The 23,543-nt window shown below is 39.4% G+C and overlaps 1 protein-coding gene and 2 long non-coding RNA genes across 4 annotated transcripts in view; 1 reads left to right on the forward strand and 2 right to left on the reverse strand.

Annotated features, from left to right (window-relative positions):
- Positions 1-6,929, reverse strand: part of LOC309693827 (contactin-associated protein-like 4) — a 139,816-nt gene extending 132,887 nt beyond the window's left edge. For both annotated transcript variants that reach the window (XR_014272738.1, XM_082513397.1), the window contains exons 1-2: positions 6,698-6,929; positions 5,932-6,118 (exon numbers count right to left, since the gene is read on the reverse strand). Coding sequence is in view for 1 of the 2 variants with exons in the window: in XM_082513397.1 (XP_082369523.1) it covers positions 5,932-6,118; positions 6,698-6,823 (313 nt within the window). In the remaining variant the exon portion in view is untranslated. The remainder of the gene's footprint in view (positions 1-5,931; positions 6,119-6,697) is intronic.
- LOC309693828 lies at positions 6,765-9,052 on the forward strand. Its single transcript, XR_014272739.1, has 4 exons — positions 6,765-6,843; positions 6,981-7,070; positions 7,689-8,003; positions 8,737-9,052. It is a non-coding gene; the product is annotated as an uncharacterized lncRNA (long non-coding RNA).
- A 10,879-nt stretch (positions 9,053-19,931) lies between these two features.
- LOC309693829 lies at positions 19,932-21,284 on the reverse strand. Its single transcript, XR_014272740.1, has 3 exons — positions 21,208-21,284; positions 20,976-21,031; positions 19,932-20,132 (listed from the first exon to the last, which is right to left on the reverse strand). It is a non-coding gene; the product is annotated as an uncharacterized lncRNA (long non-coding RNA).
- Between the last annotated feature and the right edge of the window lie 2,259 nt (positions 21,285-23,543).

The following is a 23,543-nucleotide window of genomic DNA, read 5'->3' on the forward strand; positions in this document are numbered from 1 at the left end:
TTCAATTCCATTTGTACTCCTGCATTTAGAAAAAAGCACTTCTATCCACATCAAGATTTGCTAACAGTTTGTTTAAAACCTGCAGGGTTTTATTCTCATTACCTCATTCTGACACCTAAAACTGACCTGAGGCTCGAGGCTCCAGCCGATAAACAGTTACTCACTGTTTTTGGAGCTTAAATGGATATTTTAGTTTTTATTTTTGTCATATAGCAGCTGCTGAACATACATTGACTCTTTTATGTTTTCATATTGGAAGGCGATTAAATGCACACTGGCTTTACGGCCCTGCGGGTAGCTGCTTCACACACCAACTTCCCTGAATCTCATCAGCTCAACTCCAGTGACAAAGCAGCTCGCTGCTTCGGCTAACAAGTCATCCGAGCGCCGTCGGTTGTTAAAATATGTATCTCTACTTTGTTGTCATTTAGTGCCACCTCCATAATGAACAGTGAACTGTCTCCGTGGAGAATTGAGATGTGAGGCTCAGGCTAAGAACTTGCAGCTGGGATCCCTCCATCTCTGCAGTCTTAACTTATTATGCTGCTGTGGTTTATGGTCCGTGCATGATGAGTGTGCTGCTGGGTCACGCTGAGCGAGATAATCACAGACAGAGACAGATACAGAGAGAGAGAGAGAAAGAGCCTAGCCAAGGAAAAGAACCACAAAGCAAAAAATAATGAAAACTGAGAGAGATCGACAGAAACACTGACTGTAACAGTGGCAGTTATTTTTTTAAATATTCATGCAATACTGGCAGGCCACTGCCATGGCACGACTTGTATGTATTTTCTAAGCTTTAAGTATGTGTTAGTAAACAGCCTTATCATTTAAAAGCTTCCATAAATCACTGATTTTTCCTGTCACTGAACATGTGAGACTCACTTTAAAAGCTAATTCAAGGCAAACGGACAAATCCTGAGATGGAGATCCATGATGCAGTTAGCTAAGCAGCTGTTCTAGGGAGTAAATTTCACTCTTAGTCAAACATGAAGAGAAATGTTCAGACTACGGGTTTTGAACCTGTGGCTCTGAGCCTCACGCAGCTATTTGTCAGTCTCCAGTGGTGATCACCGCAGCTTTGACAAAAAATAAAAAGCTGCTGTTGGCTGCTCCCTTGTCACAGAGGGTAGCGCCGCATGTTTCATCTGGCAGATTTTTTACGCTGGGTGCTCTTCCTGACAGAGATGGATAATGTTTTTCTTTAACAGTTAATTATCATTGCTGCCAGTGATTCTTTACATTCTAATTGTAACATGTATGCAATAAGCAGTAATAGCTCCTGCACGCTGTCATTGACAATGATGCTAATTTCTTCTTTCCCAGCTTTTACTGTGGGTACACCTCCTCGCACATAAATACGTACATGTGGAGCTGACAAGACGCAGCTGCATTGCTGTTTGTTCATTCATTTGATGACAATATGTTATGTTATTTTAAGTGCAATAGCTAAAAGCTTCTCAAAAAGTGTTAAAGCAAAGAGGGCAGAGCTGAATAACATGTCGACACCTTCCACTGTTCATGCGTCACTTGTGCTTCTCGTACAAGTAAACTGCAAATGTGTGATGGTCTCATTCTGACAAGAAAATCAAGCTGCCATCACAAGTTTTGCCTGATTTTTTGATAAAATAGTTCCTTGTTGTTGTTTTGTTGTGAGAAAAGAAAAGCAACATTTGAAAGATTTGCTTTTTCAATCAGAGCTCCGTTATAAGGGGTGTTTTGCAGCCACATCACAAATTAAGTGTTTGAGTTGTTTCAACCAACAACAACTACAAATAGAGACATCTTATTCAAATGTGGGATTGTTGTGGGAGGCCAAGCGCTCTGTTGCTAATAAACCCTCAGATAAGCATTGCCAACAGCATTTACAGATACGCAGCACACCAGAATAGACTTTTTCACTTCTACTATCTTTGTCTCAGGATTACAATTGCACATATTACGTGTTAGACTGCAAATCTTCTGGATTTCCCTGTTAGCTTTCTTGCACGTGCAAAGGTGGCACAAATGGCTTGTCTGTTATTCCTGTGATACCGATGGCAGGCGACTCCACATACAGCTCCACACACCTTCAAGCTGAGCTGGAAAATGTGCAGAAACACATCTATAAGGGAAGCAAGGTCTCTCAGAAAAAAAAGATTTTGGGTCATAAAGTATTAACAAACTGTTTTCAGCTTCACGTGGAAGGACTCAGTGAGCAGGGAGGACACATGCAGAGCGGGAAAGATGAAGAAATGCGGAGGCATGAATTGGAAGAACAGTGATGGCGCAGTGAGACATCCTCTTTGATCCAGGTGTAGAGAAGAGATTTGGGTTAGTGATGGGATTTCCGGCTCTTTTTAGAGATCCGGCTCTTTCGGTTCGGCTCACTAAAAAGAGCCGGCTCTTTCGGCTCCGAACCGGCTCTTCAGGTTGTTTTGTTGCTTTAATTAATTTATTATTAACAATAATATAAAATTATGCACAAAAGGAATTACTAACGTAAAAACAAGTGGTTTTATTTATATATGTTTATATATAAATATATGCAGTGGCCCCTAGAGACAAAACACGTACAAACTCCAAAACACATTTCTAGCATGAACTGAACTTCCAAAGCAGAGCTACTAGATCACTTAAATTACACAATTGAAAACATGTGTGTATTGTTTGTGTATTTATACACAGGCACTCATATATATATTCAAATAATTTTAAAAAAAAGTTCATTTACCTGTTATTACCACACACCAAATCCGGTCGTTGGTACTTGCTGGCTTGTGTAGCCACAAGATAACAAAGGCTCAACACTGCGCCCAGCATCCTGGAGCACTTCTGTTGTCTTTTGTACGTGTTTTGAGTTTTTATGTGCTTCTGAGTTTTTACGTGCTTCGGAGTTTGTACGTGTTTTTACATGTTTTGGAGTTTTTACGTGTTTTGGAGTTTGTACGTGTTTTTACGTGTTTTGGAGTTTGTACATGCTTCAGAGTTCGTGCTTTGTCTCTAGGGGCCACCGTAAATATACTTTTATTTATTCACTCCACATAAAATGTAATAAATAAATCATATAATACAAAAATCAACTATTCACATTTCAAGTTTTAACTATTTAAATTTTCAGCTTTTTCCTTTCACAAATTTAAAGTGAAAAGAACACAAAACACTGCAAACCACAACACAATTAAATATAAATTATAATATGAAAACTAAAAGAACATGCATATTCTCTGTCATATGGACCTGCATGAATAAACTTTCTCAATCCTTTATCATCTGCAACCGAAAATAGTTGTGGATGATTACTATACCTTTCTAATGTTGCTGTCCCTGCCTCTCTTTCTCTCTCTCTGGCTCTGTTCCTGTGCTACTGAGTGTAACTACCGCCCCTCCCCCCTCTGCCCAGCGTAAAGCACAAGGCCCGCGTGCAGAGTGAAGCGGGAAAAAAGTGCGAGAGAGAGGCTGAGAGAAAGAAAAAAAAAAAACCCACGTGACGGCTCGCGATAAGGAGCCGGCTCGCGTCGTTCACGTCAAAGAGCCGGCTCTAAGAGCCATTTCGTTCGCGAACGACCCATCACTAATTTGGGTAGAGGAGGACAAAGAGAAAGACACTCGAAAGGAAAACAAATAGAGACGCATCTCTTCAGTAGGACAAAGGGAGTGGAGAGACACTGGCAGGAAACAAAAGGAAGGCTAAAAGAAAAACGCAACAGGCAGAGAGACAAGTCGGACAAGGAGGAACGGATGGAGAGTTCGCACCACATCTGAGTCAGAAGCAGCAGGAAAGCGAGGAAACAACTGAAGGAGAAACACAGCAGGTGGAAAAAGAGAGAGAGCCTGATATTTTGGTGAAGCTCTAGATGTTTTATTCAAGGAGGAAGGATGGAAACTACAAAGCCATCTACTCTAACTGCTTACACACGGCTTTGTCTACACTCTTTCCACAACACCATTTATCCATCATCTGTCTGCAGAGTGTGTCTCTTTCCTTACCTCATTACTGTTAGACAACAAAATCACACACAAACTGAAAGAGACTTTTTATGCGCCTTGTTGCTCCTGGTAGTCTACAAAGGGTGAAACATTAGGATTCTCTCTTTGCTTTTATGTTTAACTTGGTATTTCCACTCAATGATGTTTCAAATTATATAGAGACAAATAAGTTTCACAGAACTGTTTCTACTACTGTGTCTCAGAAATCCTAAACCTACAAATATGCAAATATCCATTTCAGAAGATGAGATATTTCATTATTTCACTTTGCACTTGTCTAAGTGGCTCACTCATATATCCTATACTGGGGTCTCAGTGCAGCCCATCACAGTCCAGCCTCTCTCCTTCCCTTAAGCAAAGAAAATTCACTTAACAGGGGAGAAGATGAGGACTAGCTGCTCCTTGTAAACAGAAGGTTTGAGATGACCATATATATGATATCTGCTCTCTAAAACAGCACACAACCCCCCCCCTTCAGCGGATGAAAAGTGAATCCAGCCTTCTGGTGTCAAAGTGCCCATATATCATTCTGCACAGTGAAGCTCAAACATCCAAATGCATTAATAAGCACAACACTTCATGTATTTTCATGACTGCGCCCTTCTATCAAGTGGAAATATTCAGGATGTCTAGTGCATGCTTGCAACACTCAGCCTGACAAATGTGGTGTCTTTGGAAACTTTGAGGTCTCCACTTGAATTTCAAATAAAGCTCTGCGAGTGTGAGCAATGTTTGGCTGCACAGCAAGAGTTTCTAATGACTGTGGGATTCAGGGGGTCAGTGACTGTAAATATGGACGCGAGAGGAAAAGGGAACACGAAAAAGAAAAGTGGAGGACTTGCAGAGTAAAAGAGCTATGGAGAAGAAAGTGAAGATAACAATATTTTACACAAATCACGTCTTTAAGAGTGTAAGGTAGGAAAGCTATGAAATAAGAAATGAAAAGAAATCACTGAGCTGCGAGAAAGGAGAACAAGACAGGAGGGCGGGAGAGTCATTTTGCCATCTGTTTCCAATGTGTACAAGCGTATGGCATCTCCCTCTCTGCTCCTTTTGTCCATCTCTCTCCCCTTCGCCTCTTCTTTCGGGCAGAGGAAGATAACAGCAACGCCCAGCTTCACATTCCCACAATGACACATAACTAGAGACCTGGAGACTCACTAATGCTCAACTCAGACATGATTCAGTGATGAAAAGTGACATTTCTTCACCTAAGACGCAACCCAGCATCCTCTCAGTCCCAAGCCCACATCTACTGTACAAGCTGCATTCAACCTCTCTCTCTCTCTCTCTCTCTCTCTCTCTCACACACACACACACACACACACACACACACACACACACACACACAGCTTCACCCACACTCTTGTACTCCGGGCAGGCTCAACATGCTTTGCCAAGCACAAAATTAACCAGAAAGCAAACACATAACCTTGCTGTATGGAGTGGATGAACTCGATTCAGTGGTTATCATAAAGGCTTCAGCCTACAGAGGTTTGAACACACAGCTGAGACCTTTTACTGACAAACACTGAGCTCTGTGAAACCTTCTGGGCTGCAGCATCCTAAATACAAAGGTTTTCAGGAGGCACTGTGAGTCTGAGAATCAGGAATCTTTGGAAAGATGTAATACAAGGGGCTTAATCACAAGGGGAATGTTTTCTAGAGAAGTTGACTTGTGCAGGAGGCTTAAATGTTGCTCTAATAAAAAGGGCAAAAATATCTTTAAAAACAATCTACTTCTTTAATTTCCTCTGATTGGCAACGAAGACGCGCTGAAAGCTGATGAAGAAGAAGAAAGCTCTTTATAAAGCTCGAATGTTAATTTAAAAAGTAACAAAAACATATCGGTCCCCCGTGTTTCTATCGCTCTAATCAGATGAATGGTGTCGTGTTTTAAGCAGACTCCCCGCACTTGCTGCGCTACCTGCGGGAAAAGTAAAAAACGCACAGCCGGCTCACCTTCTCCGGTCGTCCCGTATGCGCAGGAGAGAAGCAGGGCGACCTGAGCGATAATCCCAGCAACTCTTTTAGTTCCCAGATCCATGGTGAAGCGGTGAGAGGCTGCAGAGAAGCCCGGCGGCTGCTGGAGGAGAGAGACGAACGAACTCTCCTCTCCAGCTCCAAGAGAGATCTCCTCAAACCAGAACTGAAGGGGAGGAAGGGAGGCAGTGAGGGAGAGTGAGAAAGAGAGAGAGAGCGAGTCGAGGGTCTTACTACACGTTCCCAGCGGCAGCTTCCGTGCGCCTCCCTCTCCTCTGAAAGCTCTTCTTCAGTCCATCGATGTTTAATAAGCACAGTTTCAAAAGCCCTGCGCCTTGCAAGATTGGGTCCTTCAGTTCCAATGGGGTAATAAATCCTGCCAGGCAGACTCGTTTCACGTGAAATGCACATCCACACACAAATCCACGCCTTACTCAACACTTCATTTTTATGGTGTGTGCATTTTAAATCTCACTAACTCGAATGCTTTTTATTTACAAAAAGTAAAGTAGTTGTGCAAGCGCCTAAATCTGTGTACATTTGGAGCAAGTTATATTCCCGTGTGGGCTTAAAACGTGCGCACAGCTGGGGAACAAACATTCAACACAGTCACATTAGTTTAACAATAAATATAAACAAGCAATACAAAAAGTGCATAAGAATGAAGGCGATGTGTAATAGCTAATAAAAAAAAGGCTGTCATTACAACGTTCAGCTGTAAAATCTCATATAAAGCTGTATTTACATTTCTTGGGGAGAAATGAGGGGCAACATGTGTACAACTCCAGGAAGTACTGCCAAGACCCAGGCTAACCAAATCAGCTAGTGACTGTGCTTTACATTTGCTACCACACAAAGAGCTGAGCATCATCAATCTTCTCACCCAGCTCTGTAAGTAATCAAACAAGCATATTTTCCACAATCTTTGATTATCTCGTTGTTTTAAGTTGATTTTTTCAATTGTCACCAAGACATGACAAGTGTTTGCATTAGCATCTCATTACTGTCTTGAAAATGTATTCCACAAGTGCCCTGTACTTGGCTGTCTGGGGAACATTGGTGCTCATCTCTTTGAGATGCTGCAGATACATTAGAAGAACAGGTGGCACCCAGCGAAGGTGAGTCTGCAAAAGGAAAATTGTGGTATAAGCATACTTAATGTATTTGTGAGACAAGTTCACCAAACTAAAGCATGCTCTGCTTTGTTCTCCTTTTTAAGTCAGATGGAAACCATCATTTATAACATGATCCTTATTTTAAATAAGCTTTGTGACTGAGACACTTCTGTGGCCATAGATCAGTGAGCAAAGGGTTGCTTTCCCATAGACCTCTATAAAATCTGACTTGTTTTTAAACCCGAAGACGTGCCCCCTTCTGGCAACTGGAAAAAATAATGCAGGTTTTAGGCACATATGTGCTAGCTTCCCTTTTCAAATGCAGAAGCTACAGTGTCCATCTTTATTTTAAACTGAAGAAGAATATCAGCCTGTGTGTGGTTTTTTTTTTTTTAAATGACATTGTGCTACAGAGGGTACTCTGGATACATGGTCAGTGATTGTTGGGTTGTCAGTTGGGTTTTCATCAAACCAGGCAACAGTCGGGCACCATGTTGTGGAAACTCCTGTTCTGGAATAGCTAATATGGATATCTCCCAATTTGAATTTAAACAATAACAATGTTCTCTTTGAGCAAAATGGCAGCTGTCAAGTATTTCCCCTCTATCCACGACAAAACAGACAACAAGAAAACCTGGCCTTTTTTTGACCCTGCGCCAAACCAGAAAAACTCTTTGCCCATCGGTTCCAGAAACGACTGCTCTGCTAACAACTTGAATGATGGTGCTGATCAGCAGCTCGAAGCTCCGGCAGCCTGGAAGACATCAAACATTTTGCCGGTGCCTGATTACCAGCCTCTGGATGTTTTCAGTGCGGCAGAAGAAGATCCTACTGTAGCATCATGGAGCGAGGCGGATGATATCTGTGAGCTCTGCATCAGGCTCAAGGAAATTGAGCTATGCAACATGATAGGAGAGACAACGAGCAACCAGGAGAGTGAGTGTGATAGCAATTACCTGTGATGTTATTAGACAACTTAATAGCTCACTTTAGAGCCACGGGAGTTAACACAGTTGGTTATTCTGCAGTTTTGATGAGTATCATCATTAGTATAACTAAACTAAATTAGTATCATTTAGTCGTCTGAAACTGATAAAGGAAAAGAGCAGAAGAGATATATGAAAAGAAGTGAAGCTGTGAAAACAATTGTAATATATTGTGCACAAAACATTCTGTTAGTGCTAAAAAGTTTTCAGATCCTACATAATATGACTGTCAAAGTACTACACATCACACGTCAGAGTCCTGCACTAAAACTGCTGCAAGTTAATGTTTTTAAATATGATAATAAATGGTTTAAAATAGTAAAAATGAAAAATGCTCAATTTAAACAATATTTTTAAATGTGAAGTTCACCTGTATTTTTCATAGATGAGACCTAGATTAGATCAGTTCAATTTAAAGTCTGCCAAATGGCTTATAAATTAATTGACTTGTCACTTTAGTTTTACATGTATTTATTCTCAAGTGGTTTTAAATAATAACAGAAATATTTAAGGTCTGTTAAATGTAGGGGGGTTTAAAAATGCATTTATTTCACAGTGAAATGTAGAAGCTTGGATTAAGTGAAAATATATAATATAATATAAAGAATTTTATCCCCTCTAATGCTTATTTAAGTGAAATTCTTGCAGTATGTGATGCATTACGGTCTCTCTCTCTCTTTCAGAAAAGTTTCTGAGGAACATTGGGTATTACTGGGTCAAGCAGAAGAGGAGAAAAAGGAAGTAAAAATCTCAGAAAGACAAAAACATTAAAATGAACTGCAATGACAAGCAATTACGCTTTTGAGCTGAAATGTTTTTCTGTTTGTGTGGGTTCTCAGTTTAGCCACTTGACTGCTTTTGCTACTATGTGCATCTTTGTCCATCAGTTTTTATCATTATACACTAAAACACTGTGTAAACACTGGAAACCTGCAAAACCACAAAAATTGTAGTATCACACTGAGGGAAAGAGGAACGATATCTGCATTTAACAACTGCTGGTCATCACCCAGTAATGACTTAGCTTCCGAGGGCAGAGATGTGATTTCCTAAACTGGAAGTCTTGAAATATTGGACCCCAGGAGCTAAATTACAATTAAATCAGGATGGCTGATGGATTTCCGAACCCATCAGCTAGTCTAATGGTTTTATCAAGACATGTGAATGTGATATCAGAAGCAAGTTTTGTAACTTGGCAATGATCTTGAAACTTCCTATCTAGTAGAATGGGGAGACAGCTTTTATTTCAGTGGTCACTGCCACGTGAAATATAAAGTGTGGTGGACTTTAAAGAAAACTGCTTTAAAACTTCGCTTATTTTGGCCACCAAAAGTCTTTTCCCTCCACCAGTTATATTCCTACTGCACTGTTTCACAACATTACACCTTTATTTACTGCTCAAACCAGAGTGCTGACATTAAAAGTGTCTCGGCTTCTCCCACAAAAACAACAACTGGGATCAAATACCATGCTTATTTGCATGATGGATACAGCAAGCTGATAAAAATTAAAGAACACTACAGTTACCTACAGCTTAGTAATCATGTTTAAAGATGTAGAAATGTGCCAGTTGTAACGATCTGCTTTGCGCATGTATCGGTGTAGCAAGAAAATTAGCCAATATGTTTCCCATTTGACGCTTGATTGGCTTTTTGGGGGGCAGGGGTGAGGCAACAGGCACTCAGAATTGTCCCATGGATTTTTATTCACGATTCTTTGAGCCATGTCTCCTCCTCATACACTGAAAAAAAGGCCATGTTGGATTTACTTGATTCAATAATGGACATTGGTTGCACACAAATGTTTTGCTTTGGGAGAAACTTAAACAACTGAGTTAAATCAACACAACTTTTTCATATTCAGTAAACCTGTGCATTTTGTGTTCATAAAACGCGATTGAAACATGTTCAGATGAAGTAAGTTGAGCTCCTGGAATATTTTAATTCTTCACAATTTTGTCATTTCATTTCAACACTATTCAATAACTTTTACCCCAATACTACTTGGTCACTTAAATACTACATGCTGTCTTCATATTACATAATGTTCAACAAAGTCTAGATCCTGGTTACCATAAAAATTTAATGGGTCTTCAACAACTACCATCCTTCTATCTTTATCCTGGTTGCAGGAGGGCTGGGAAATAACCCTGAAGTGATAGGTTACAGTGCAGGGTACACCCTGGACAGCTGAGCAGTCTATCACATAGAAACAAACAACCATTTACACTTACATTCACAGATAATTTAGAATCACCAGTTTACCCTTACTCTAATAACTGCATGACTTTTAACTGCGGGAGGAAACCAGAATACCCAGAGAGAAACCTGCAAACTAGCCAGAATGTGGATTTGAACACAGGACCTTCTTACTGTGAAGCAACAGCACTAACCACCATGCCAACAATCTAGGAAATGTAGGAAAGGTATGATTTCCTGTATTTGATGCAGAATTGTTTTGTTTTTGTAATAATACACAATAAATAGCAATAGCATGCAGGTGGTGCGTGTGTAGGTCTCTGCCTCTTATAACTCCAGTGATTTTCCTGCAGTTTGAAATCTTGTGCAATCTTGTGAATTTCATGAGTTCAGCAACTAACCACTCTTACTAGATTGTATCATGTCGTCTCAACAAGAACAAATTAAGTTGTTGAATTTCGTACAGATTCTTCATGATTTAATTACGTTCATAGAAACATGAAATTATTGTGTTCAAATTACAAGTTAGACTTTTTTAATGTAACAACCACCCAATTTACTTTTTTTGGTATACTAAAAAAAGTAGAGGTGGCTGCTCGACTTGACTGAGATGGATGCCTTCCTGAAACCACAATCTAAAGAGCGCGAGTCTGAAACCCGTGCAGTGTCGTGGGATTTAACATTGATATATTATTGACTTACTTCACTTGAACATGATATGAACAATTTAATTTAGCCTCTCTGCATATCATGTAGTTTCTACACTATGTAGTTACACTTAACTTTAAAGCATGAGGCAATTGTGTTAATTACACGCAAGATGCTTACGTAAATCCAAGAGCTGGCCAGTGTGCATTGTCTCAGATAAAGTATATCAACAGCTTGCGCTGTGCATGCCATTATAATCTGAAGTATCCGGGAGCTGCTGCTAATTCAAATGACAGAACAACAACGTTGCCAGGCAGTCGCTGTAGGTGGCAATAGTTTGCTGTGCTCATGTGAAGTAAAGCTTGCATTGTGAGAGACAAAAGCATCTGATTGGCATATAAAGAAGAGGAGGCTATAAAGGTCCCCAGATAAGCACATTCAAAATCTACTTTGGTCTGCTACTTTTTTGTTGTATAAGGTTTTACAAACACACACACAGTTACACATACAAAATGCATGGAGTGCTCTGATGGCGCCCAGATTTTCTAGACACTAGGTTAAAATTTGCTCTACAGTTCGAAGCGAAATTTGTTCTTGGCTTTACTTAAGTCAAGAGTAAGGGGTGGGTTAAAGCAACCGTGATTCAACACACAGTAGTCGTTTGAGACCAATTTGTGTAACACAGAAGTGCCTGGGGATGAGGTTATAATGTTACATTCAACAGATCGGGTGCAGTGCAGAATATTGAGTGCATACATTTAGAGAGAGAAGCTTTCGGTTGCGTTCGGTCGATAATGCACGGTCAAGAAAAAGCCCTGAAAACAGAGAAGAGAGGGGAAGGCGTGCAGAGAGTCAGCAGGGGGATCTGATAATGAAAACCTACTGAGAGTATAGACAGCAGGGGAATGAGATGATAAAAAACCTGTTGAGAGCAAACACAGTGGGAGAATCAGATACAAACACTCAACATTAGCATCAGACACCTTGCTGGCCTGTGGACATACCGCACACAGAGAAAACAGCTGCTGCTTAATGTTTAAATCAGACCAGTGAGAGGTTTTCAAACTATGTCAATGTGAGACGTGCAGAAAATGCAGAGACAGAAAACAGCAGGCTTTTGGTGGCAGAGGTCAAACTGAGAGTGACACACAGCAAGAAAGTTACAGTAGATTGATAAGGTGAGACAGAAAATCTAAAATAACATTTTAGAAGCAGGTAAAGGGATAATGAACGCACTTTTTTTTCTCTTTCAACTAGCTCTGAACATCAAAAAATACTCAAAGAGTAAAATATGGGGAAGGAAAGACAGACAAATCTTAGGTTTTGTAGAGTCTGAAAAGAAAAACAACAACTTCACAACACGGGTGTAGTTTCGACTTTGTGAAAGGAAGATTAGTTTTTGCCTTATCTGACAGGTTTGACAGAATCACTTGGCAGTTCTCAGTGAAAGCCTACAATGGGACACTGGGGAAAACCAATTTGCTTCTTTTCAAATAGAAAAACTTTCAAAGAATTGTGTGTAAAAAGTGACCAGATTTTCATTTACAGGTTAAAGAAAGAAAATAAGACTCTTTGTGTCCACTTGGTTTGGCACTAGTGAATACAGTACAGATGAAAGCAGAGCAAGGGAGTTAATTGTGACCCAGACGTTACCCATCAACGAACACTTTAATGTCCCTCCATCCTCCATAGCAGAATTTGATCTCTCTGGAGTTAGTCAGTTAAACCTGGATGGAGCTCATTTATCAGACTGTAACATCTCATCTTGTCTGGTTGGAGATTTTGGCAGCAGAAGGAAATCCACCCAAATTGTGATGACAGCACATCGTGACAGGCCTGTGGAGAAGTGCTCGTATGATGAGCATGAAAGGCCACTGTCAATTAAATGTTAACTTTTGCTTCAATATATCTCTAATAAGATAGTCCCTTCAGCCACCCGTGTGAAAAAAACTGCCTTACTTTTGAATTATCAAATTGTTTGAGCGTACCCTTTGTGGCCTGGGGGGATTTTATAGTCTGGTAGTGCAATAATGCTCATAACAGTGTGATGGGACACTGTTAGAATAATCAATCCTCTATTTTAAAATTGGGACACTGAACAAAGCTCAGCAAAGTTTCCATTCTGCCAGAGCTGGCAGGGAAATGAGACCAAAACAGGAAGCACACCCATGAATTTGTCATTCACACAGACTGCAAATTTTGCACTTGTTGGTTGCTTTTTCTTTACTTTTACATTTAAATCGTACTAAAAACTTCTCAGCCGGGTTAAGGTCAGTGAGCTGATACAGGACTCTGTCACGCTTCTTTGTCAAGAATCCTTTAAGATCCTTGAGGTGTGTTTTGGGTCACTTTCTCAGATGTTGTGGTGTACATGGTGGTTAAGTCTTGTTTGATGATAAAAGAGTCACTCAGTCTCCATCCAGCTGATTTTGAGATGTATGTGCTGCTTGGACTGATGCAGTTTCTAATGGAGTGAATCAATCCTTTGCAGCAGTGGCTGTCATGAAACAGCTGTTTAGCAGGCAGGATGTCCACCCAGATGCAAGATTTGGGAGACCTGAGTAAACTCAAAAAGCAGCTTTTAAATGTAAGCTCTGACAAAATATAAAACAATTGCAAGTCAGGAAGAAGAAATACAAAACTACAAGTCTTTTATAAAAACACAGAACACCGAGAAACACAACTGAAGGTAAAGACTTGTGGAAAAGTTAAAAAAATTAAACAAGAAAGAACTATTGCCAAGACAATAACTCTGACTCACAAGCCTGAAACAGAAAAACAAAAATACAGAGAGCAAAACCAAAAATCCACACGAGCCAACAAAAAGATGAAAGCCTGGCTCCAAGGCCCAGACACATGACGATGGCCACCTTTGGTCTTCCTTTCCAGAATTTCATCACAGCATTTCATGGTTCTTGTGACTGAACTTGGTGTCTTTTGGTGATTAAGTGCTGCTTTGCTTTTCTTAGCTGAGCGGGGAAAACAATTACCCAATGAATTACCAACGTAGGCAGATAGGACTGTTTTTATGTATACCAGCAGTAGCTCAACACAGCACAACTGATGGTCTCATTAGAGGGTGAGAAATCCCACAAACTTTTGACAAGTTGTCTGTTAATTAAAAGGCACCCCGCATTGATGCTGGCAAGGATACTGGCAAGGATACTGCCTTTCGTTTGTAAAGTTGTGATCACAGCAAACACTTTGATGGATCTAAAATCTGACACATATTCATGAAATTATATACAGGTTTTATTTGTCTTCAGTACCTTATTAATTTTGTGTTTAGTCTATATATTCTTACTGGATTTATTATGTGACTCATATCTCTCTTCGGTTTTCTCATATTTTATTGTAATTTATTATCAGAGTATTTTATTTCCATGCTTACTTTTATCTTTGCTGGGCTTTATTAGAAATGACATCACTTCCTTGGTGTTTCTAAACAAGAATAAAAAGCTGATGAAAACTGAACTTTTGAGATCTCAGACTAATTGATGACACTAGATTGCTTCACTCCCACTTTGCAGAATAAACCAAACCAAAGAAGTAAAAGGTTTAGTGATTGAATAAATGCAAGCAAACTTGCTTTTATTTGAGCACTCATTCAACCATCAGCTCCCAATGGATCCTTCACTGCACTAAACCATCTCCTCTTCTGTCAAACGCAGAGGAATTTCTTTCTCTGATCTGCCAAGTTGGTCGGTAAAAGCTTTCAGCAGATTTTGAACCTGATCCCCGACCAGCAACTTGTTACTTCTGCACCACATAGCAATTAATGAAATATTTTTCCTTTACCATGGTAACTTCCTGCACAGCTAAACAGAGATGCTGAATGGACTTCTGAAAAATAGAACGAGGAGCTGCATGAGAATGAGCACAGAGGGAGAGGGAGGCCAGTGTAGATGTAACTACAACTAAAAGTAAGTAATATAGATGGTTTTTAATTATGGCTTCATCTATGATGGGTATTTTTTAATCTAAATTCATTTCATTATACTTCATGAGCAGAGCTGAAAATTCCTCCTGACAGAGTGTGAAAATAGGTGAAAGGATCAACTTGGGATCTGTTAGTATTTCTGTGCATGTCTTTGGATAAATATTGATAAGAGAGAGAAGCTTTTCATTTGAGACCATTCACTAATGTGCTGTCTGAGCCACTTTACAGTCATATCATGTTTGTTTCTACAAATCAGGACCTTTTTCTAACAGAGCATGGAGACAAATCTTACTATAATATACCAACTCTGACTGGGAGCAACCAAACCTGGCACGCAGGTACATCTTAGGCCTCTGAAGGTTTTATCTACAGTATATCACATTATCATGTTGTAATGCTGCCTAGCAACCAGAGGATTTTTTTCTCTGTTTTGTTTACAAATAGTCCCAAAGAACGACTGTTAAGAGACGACTATTCATAAAGTTTGGGAAAGTTGCAGTCAGCTGAGAAGGAAGAAGTCATGTGGATGAGTGATGAAAGGTTTCTCTCAGTGAAAACGCTGCATCCAAATGAACAGAATCAACTTTCTGCAAACAGACTTCACAGTTTCTGAGGAGAAAACAGCAGAAAAGAGAGAGGGAGGGAGGGTGGGGGGTTAGGGGAAATATTCGACACAGAGTTAATGAAATGCTGCAGGTTAGATGGTGCAGAGATAATGTTTGTGGTCGATCTCATTAGAGATGCTCACATCTCCAACCCAATGCACAAAAAAAAAAAAAAAAAAAAGATTAAAGTTTAGCTTTTTCCCCCCCACAAGATTCAGCAGCAAAATTACCAGCATGATGAATAAACATTATCAAATAAATACAACAGCTTTCAGCATGTGAATGGGCTACTGCACAGGTAGGTCTGAGCTTCCAAGCATTTTGAAAGCAACTTTTAAAGCATACTTTAAACTTTATTCATCTCCATGGGGATCAAATGCTGGGAACAGCCCAACTGATATCACTGTGCATTCTATGACCGTTATCAGCGACTATGATAATGGGCATTTGGGAAAAAACTATGATAAATTTTGACATTTGAAGTTTTGCATTTGTCCAACAGGGAAGCGCGTATTGGTGCTGTCACTTACCGGTTACCTCAACAGTTAGACGGCTCATGTAAATGCTTGCAGATCTCCTGGAGTTACATTTGAACATGCTGGGTACCCTTTAGCATCATTTTGCTTGTAGGGTTTCTTTGAATGAGGTGTATTTGAACCAAAACCAACCTCTTTTCCTAAAGTTGAACCAAATGTTGGTGCCTAGACCTAACAGAACAGAAATGAAAGCAAAAGTAAAGATAAAGAGAGAAAGAAAAGAAAAGTAATCAAATAAGCAGCACTTAAGCAAACCTCCATATGGCACCACACTCTTTGGGGAGTATTTACTTTAAAGGGACTAATATTGTATTTTGTTTTTTTGTTCTTTTTAAATAAGTTTGTAGTAAAGATGAAGGTAATATGACAGGTGTTTACTTTGAAGTTAGTAATGGATAAAAAGTATAGATTTGTAAATTAGTGAACATATAAAACTTGAGCTTATTATATAATAACTAACTACTTTCTCTTAGCAACACATTCTTTAAAGATATAACACATTTTGGGGTCAACTTGAAAGAAAGGAAGATGTGAATGTAATAAAAGTGAGATTATATTTTAAGTCTTCATAAGTTGCTTTGTAAATGTTGACAATACACAGCACCTCATAGTTTCTAAGTTCAAAGACTGTTCTGGTAATTTTCGAATTAACCTTGAAGACTGTGGTGGATTTAAGCCAAATTTTAACGGGTTGTTAAAATGACTCTACTCTACAGCCTTACAAAGTTTTATTGGAATTCATTAAAAACAAATTATGATGTTTACAAGCAGAAAAAAGTACACAAATGCACACAAACACTACCAACAAAGAAGCTGTTATAACTTCTTTGCAGTTTTGCACTTTCTATTTAACTTCCTGAGTATAAACACTCTAAAAGAGGAGTGTTTTTCAGGCAGTCCTGCCAGAAACTCAATTAATTAGGTTCCAAACTCACAGTTAGCAATTGCTCATAGTTTTACACAGCTAATTTAAACTCTTCATCAAATGAAATGATGTACAGTCTATAGAACAAGACTCCCAGAAAGCTAAAGTGACTGACTAGTGCTGCCACGAACCAATCCAGCTATTAATGAACTCATTGCCAGTAGAGTATCTCACAAGTTAAACTTGCAAATCGTCCCTATGCCATCAAACATCTCGAAGCACATTTCTTTCCAAGATGAAATTCTCTGACTCAAAGCAGTGGATTCATCCAGCATTATGAAATGTAAGGGAGAAGCACATTTATTAGTAGATAATGGAGTAAAGTGAGGCATTAAAGGCTCAAAATGTCTCTAACATGATGAGTCAGATTGCAGCTGAATGATGTGAGCCCGGGCTACTGCTTCGCCTTTTGTCCACGGTTGTATTTGTGTTGAATAGCAGATGGAGAGAGCTGGTGATCAGTGCATTCTGCCTCTGCTTTATATTCACAGCAGCAGCTGCAGGCTGTTGGAGGCCTGCTGCCTGACCGGCCGGCCAGTTGGCTGAAGCAGAAAAGACACTCAGAGTTTCTTTGAGAGCAGAGCAGAGATCAAGCTGCTGGGAGCCAGAAAAGAGGGAGCGAAATTAACGAGTTCTACAAAGAAGTTCAGTCTTCTGTGTACTGTAAACTCTCTACTGCATTCTAGGTACTAAGAGCTGGAATGAGAGTTCCTCTGTTGGAAATTAAAGAGCCATTTAAGTCAAATAGCACAATGAGTTACCCGCTGTTGTATCTGGTGCTTTGTAGAAATAGCCAAGATATAAGGTATTACAGCTACAATAGATATCGGTGTATTGCATGAGAATCGGGGCCGGATTAACTGGATAGTGTTATATGTGTATAATTCAGGAAACCTCAAGTTTTCTGTGTGGTTGAATTGGTAGCTATAGATATTCACTTTCATTTCATTTCATTTATATAGCACCAAATCACAACCGCTGCTTCAATGTGCAGGATTTTACCAACATGGAACGGCCACAGAATCCTAACAGGACTCCAGCTTCATTGTAGCTGGAGGAGTTTGTCTACAGGGAACTGTGTACATTCATGCCTTGAAATGGTTTACATTGTTACATCTGATGCAGGTGTGTCACGATACACTGAAACTGATGAACTGATGAGTGATATTTAAAAATTAAATATTGATGATAATAATAATAAATAATAATAATAATAATAATCTTCTATCCTCTTCTGCTTATCCAGTTCAGGGTCAAGGGGAGTCTATCCCAGCTACTGCCAGGTGAGCCAAGATACAACACAGTCAAGTCGCCAGTCTATCACAGGGCTAACACACAAGCATTCGCACTCGCATTCACACCTATAGGCAATCTCTTGGGCTGTGGGAGGAAGCCGGAGTTCCCAAAGACACGTGAAAAACGTGCACACTCAACATAGAAAGGCCAGGTGGTAGATTTGAACCCAGAGCCGTCTTGCTGTGAGGCAAAAGTCCTAACCACATTATAATAATATTAATCCAGCAGCAGTAACTACTGAAGCTTGAGGCTTGGCAAAAACGACTCTATTTGTTCTGTCTGACCAGTTACCTTGCAATGACCAACTTTGTCTCCGCTGCTACTGCAGTATCAGGGAGAGTTAAAGAGACAGGATTTTGGGGATGTGGATCATTTCCTTATTAATTAACATCAATCTCACTGACTAGTTTAAAAGTAAGAAAACACTTAAAACTGTCAAATCTGAGCAGTGTAATGGACAAGGTTAAATTCAGTCTGTAGAAGTACTTTGGATATACTGTGGGGGGAATCAATCTGCAGTTTCTGTAGCTTCTCACCATCTTACAGCTGGAGCGTACCTTAGCCAAAACTAGCATAACAGTTTCTATCTCACAACAAGGGCGTGCATAAATATAAGCAACAGATGAAGGACAGAAAATAAGTAAATTGATTAAAGTTGTCATCTCTGGTCCTTCTGCTTTGACCCGTGTTTTTTACAGTGTTGTTAGAGTGCAGTTGTAAGTCAGTAGAGCACTCTTACTGCACTCTTAATATGTTTAATGTGTCACTGGGAATATGAAATTTTGATTAACATCTCAGTGCAGGAGTAAATGAATCACCAGTCAACTGGTTACCAAACAGCATTGAGAGCACATTGCAAGGTTGCTTATCCATAAACATCCATTTGCATGTAGATGATAGCTGTGCAGGATTTCAAATTAAAATTCTGATATTAAAAACTTCTATTACCAAGTATCATATTACCGTGCATGTTACATTTCCCCCCAAATAGACTGATGCATCCTTTAAAGTTTTAAGCTGAATGAATGAGTTATTTTCATAACCTTCAGAAACCCTGGAAAAAAAATCTCTGCAACCCCGTCAACAACACATCAAGGTGGAGTCTCGGAGAATGCGGGGTAGAGGGTGGGTGTGGGGTGAGGGGGTGAAGGTGTGCAGAGAGGCATCCCAAGGCCAATTTCAGTGTACCATCACATGTTTGAGTACCCTTGTAATAAATAATGAAAGCAAATATATATATCTTAAAAATTCCTGTTTAACTGGAAAGCTTTAAGTACACGATACTACACCAAGTAATACAAATAATGCTGGCATTGTACATAGTCAGAAGAGGTTTAGATGAAACAAATAGAAAAGCATAATGTCATTACGCTGCTACTTACACACATGCATATCCTGGACATTTAACTCTCACAATCACTTTATTCATGCTGGGTTGGGAACACATTTGCCTTCAATTCTTTGTGTAATAGATTTAATAAGGTGTTACCGGCACTCTTCATAGATTTAGCTTCATATAGACGGGATATGATCACACAGTTGCTGCAGATTTGTCAGCTGTCCGTCCAAATTTCGTATTTGATTACAGATCTGGTATGTGGAGGCCATTCGAGTACAAGATTTTTCCAATCTTCTGTTGGACAGTTTGAATTGTGGTCTCAATTTCCTGTTCTTAACTGACTGGAGTGGCAACTGGTGTGGCCTCGTGCTGCCGTAGCCCATTTCCATCAAACTCCGATGTTTTGTGGGAGATGCTCTTCTGCATACCTTGTTTGTACAGAGTGGTGAATTGAGTTACTTTCAGTCCTATGAGTTTGTTAGTAGTGTGGCCATTCTCCTCTCACATCTGACATCAACAAGGTACTTTCACTCAGAAGTGATGCTGGATATGTTCTCTTCTTCGGACCTTTCTCTGTAAATCCTGGAGAAGGCTGTGCAGGAAGAGTCCAGTAAATAAACAATGTCTGAAATACTAGGGCTGGGTATCATCACTGTTTTCTATTATTGATTTGATCCCCGATCCGATTGGATTCGATTCAATTTTGACTAAGACAGTCAGAAATATTATGATTTTGATAATTTATCAGTACTGAAACTTGTGAGACTTCATCAGAGGTGTAAGCACCACCTGTAAAACACCACATACACAACTCACAAGTTCCTGGCTCTCTCGACTCCCCTGTAGAAATGTTTCTCCGAGAAGGGGCAGGCAGTGAGGCACGGCCCCCGTCCTCCGGCACCCCCCCTGGAACTTGTAAGTTGTGTATGTCCACTCAGGCATCATTGATACCTTCTCTGAGATAAACCAAAGAAGAAGAAGCAGAACTGGCTGCTTTGGCTTTTCACCTAATTGGCGTCAACATCATGTCCTAAAAATCATATTTATATACAACTAAACTGTCAGTGCAGCAAATATGTAAATAGATTATTCATCATCTAGTGAGGAATCATCCATTTTTAACATATTCGGGAGTCAAATGTAGTTGTATATAAAAACATATTATTTAATTTTATGTTCAAGTTCAATTTTAAAACTTTAAAATATAATAAAGTCTATTTTTAGTTTACTTTGTTAATAAAGACATTTCTTAGGATTTTCAGAAACACAAACATTATACATTGCAGATTGCTTCATATTTAACTTTTTCAGCTGAGGCGTTCAAAATAGATAACAGTCCCGTTACACTGTGACAGTCACAGTGTAATGCGGGCAGCTGCCTGCCTAATATAATGTAACATCATCACAATATTTTACATAAAGTGAGCAAATGTACCTTTGTTCCCTCAGCTAAGACAGCTGGGCTGCAGTAGCTTGTGTTGAGAGTGACATCTGTTTTAAAAGCAGGGAACAAAAGACACTGAGCAGCACATCAGTCAGCATAGAAACCGGTCAAATTCTTCATGTGTGTTCATGCACAGACTACATGTGCATGCTGTTGTGCACATAACTCAAGTTTGTGGCATTAAATTTGTATTCTTATTCTAAAAATGTAATACAATACTCACATCAGGCCATCTGCCAAAACCAGCAATGCGACATTCATTCATCGTTCTTCCTTATTCGGAGGCTCGGTTTGGTTTCAGCAGGCTGTTTCGACCATGTTTACATGCCTAAGTGCTTTGAGTTGCTGCTGATGTAAAAGGATGATTATATATGTGGTTTGCTGTAATGAACAGTGGAACAGATGTAACTAATAAAGTGGTTGCTAAAGGTATGTAGCATGACTTTACTGGACTATACATTCACGCTTTGTTCTTAGAATGTACGTAATTTCTTTTTCTGTTTTCTGATGATTTTTTTTTCCATTTTGTTGTTCTCAATTTTATAAAGTAAAAAACAAAACAAAAAAAACAATCTACTCTACATTAGGCCGTCATTTTTGCAGAACCATTTTTTAAAGGGTGGTGAAATGTTTTTAGTCATTTATCAGAGTTGATGTGATTGACTATTCATGTTTTAACACTCATCTATAAGGTTTGCTACAGTGTCTTTTGCACAGGTGAGTCTGGAGTATAAAAATGCCTTAACTGTTTTGAGAACTGCATTAAGAGTGATGAGAATGACATACCTGATGTGAGAACTGCACCAAAGTGATTGAGAAAACCTGTAAACTCTGAACACACACTTTGTGAATTTACATATTTCTATCAAATACCAGTGATGTTAAAAAAAAAAAGGTTCGAGTTTCCCAGGCCTCAAATAAGGACAGTTTCTCCATCACAGGGTCTTTGACTACGAGTGACCTGGGTTAAATTTAAAGTCCTGTTCTGCTTTTTGTAGCATTCATGCTGACTAACTTGTCATTTAGTTTACATTTGTGAATAAAAAGACATGAACATTATCCTTTTGGTGTCTCAATACCATAACACATGCTGTAAATGTGCATTTACCGCTCGAGCAGCCAGCTACTTGCTTTTATGTTGAGGTTTTTAACCATTAGTAGAACACATTACATTCACTCTTTAGTTCCATAACCGTCATTTCCTATTAGGGTCCACGCTTTGCTCGGCCACACTTCCTTACAAAGCTACTCAAATATTCACATCTTGAACCATTTGTGGTGATGTTGTGTGCATTTCTCTGGATTATATTTCTTGTAGTCGGGGTTTCTTTTGAAATCAATTTTCATTTCTTACATTTTGCTATAAGTAGATTTAACTGTGGAAAATATCGGCTCATTCCACCCAGTCTTGTATTGTCTAGATGTTTTTTGTGTTTTTCTTTTTAAATTTCTGCTCTTCAGTGAAGCAACAAAATCATTGTTTTTTCTTACGTATTTAACTCAGGCTAAGAAGGGCTGAAACCAATCCCGGCTAACACTGGGCAAATGGCAGGGTATAAACTCAACAGGCTGACAGTCCATCATGGGGTAAATGGTGCAAGTGTTTTATTCACACAGAATAAATACATAACCCAAAGTTTACTACTGGAGACAGCATGGTAGGCAGATTAGTATGGCCTCTTCACTGCAAAAGGTCCTGGGTTCAAACCTGTCTGGAGTCTTTCTGGAGATTACATGTTGTCCCTGTGCCTGTGGAATTTCCTCCAGCTACTCTGGTTTCTTCCCACATTTCAAAGACAGACTCATTTGGTTAATCGGCCATTCAATATTGGACATAGGTTGATGTGAGCTTGGTTCCCCTGTGATGACCTGGCAAGCTGTCCAAAGTGTAGCTTACCTCTCACTTTATGTTATGTGGATCCATGGGCTGGTGCCTAATCTGGATCACCAGTAAGGAGATGGATAGAAAATGTTTATTTGGTACCTTTTACAGTATCACTTGTGCAGAGAGTATAATCTATGTTTTTGTGGTTAGTGTTTAAAGAAGAGTCACAAGACTTAAGTTTTCATAAGAACAAAATTCTATTTTGTAATTTGAACTTTCGTATTTTTTTTGTCATCATGAAATAAGGGAACAGGGCCACCTGACCATGAAACTGCTTGATATCAACTGTCCAATTCATTTTCAGACTCAAAAAAAAGTGGGCGATTGTGTATGAAAATGGTTGTTATTCCTAAAGGCTTTGTGCAAATTTTTTTTTTTTTAAACCCCTCGAAACAACACTGAGAATCTGCTTTTTACAGCCACGATAATTGATTTAAAGCTTGCAGAACGTTTTGTCCAGCCCTCATATATTTTTTCAAATCCACATTTTTTTCCCTCCCAGATCTGTTTCAGGGTTACAACTTTATTTTAGTATCTGAATTGGGTTTCGGTAGACTACAGTTGTAGCACTGAAATACAAATAATGTCAGTTATGATCCTTACAAAGACTGTGCACCCTTTTCCCCAAACCCAGCATTGAGCAGGTAGTGCACAGCAGTCACGGGAAACACTTT

Source organism: Aulonocara stuartgranti (assembly GCF_965226115.1).
Source record: "Aulonocara stuartgranti genome assembly, chromosome: 18".
NCBI lineage: Eukaryota > Metazoa > Chordata > Actinopteri > Cichliformes > Cichlidae > Aulonocara > Aulonocara stuartgranti.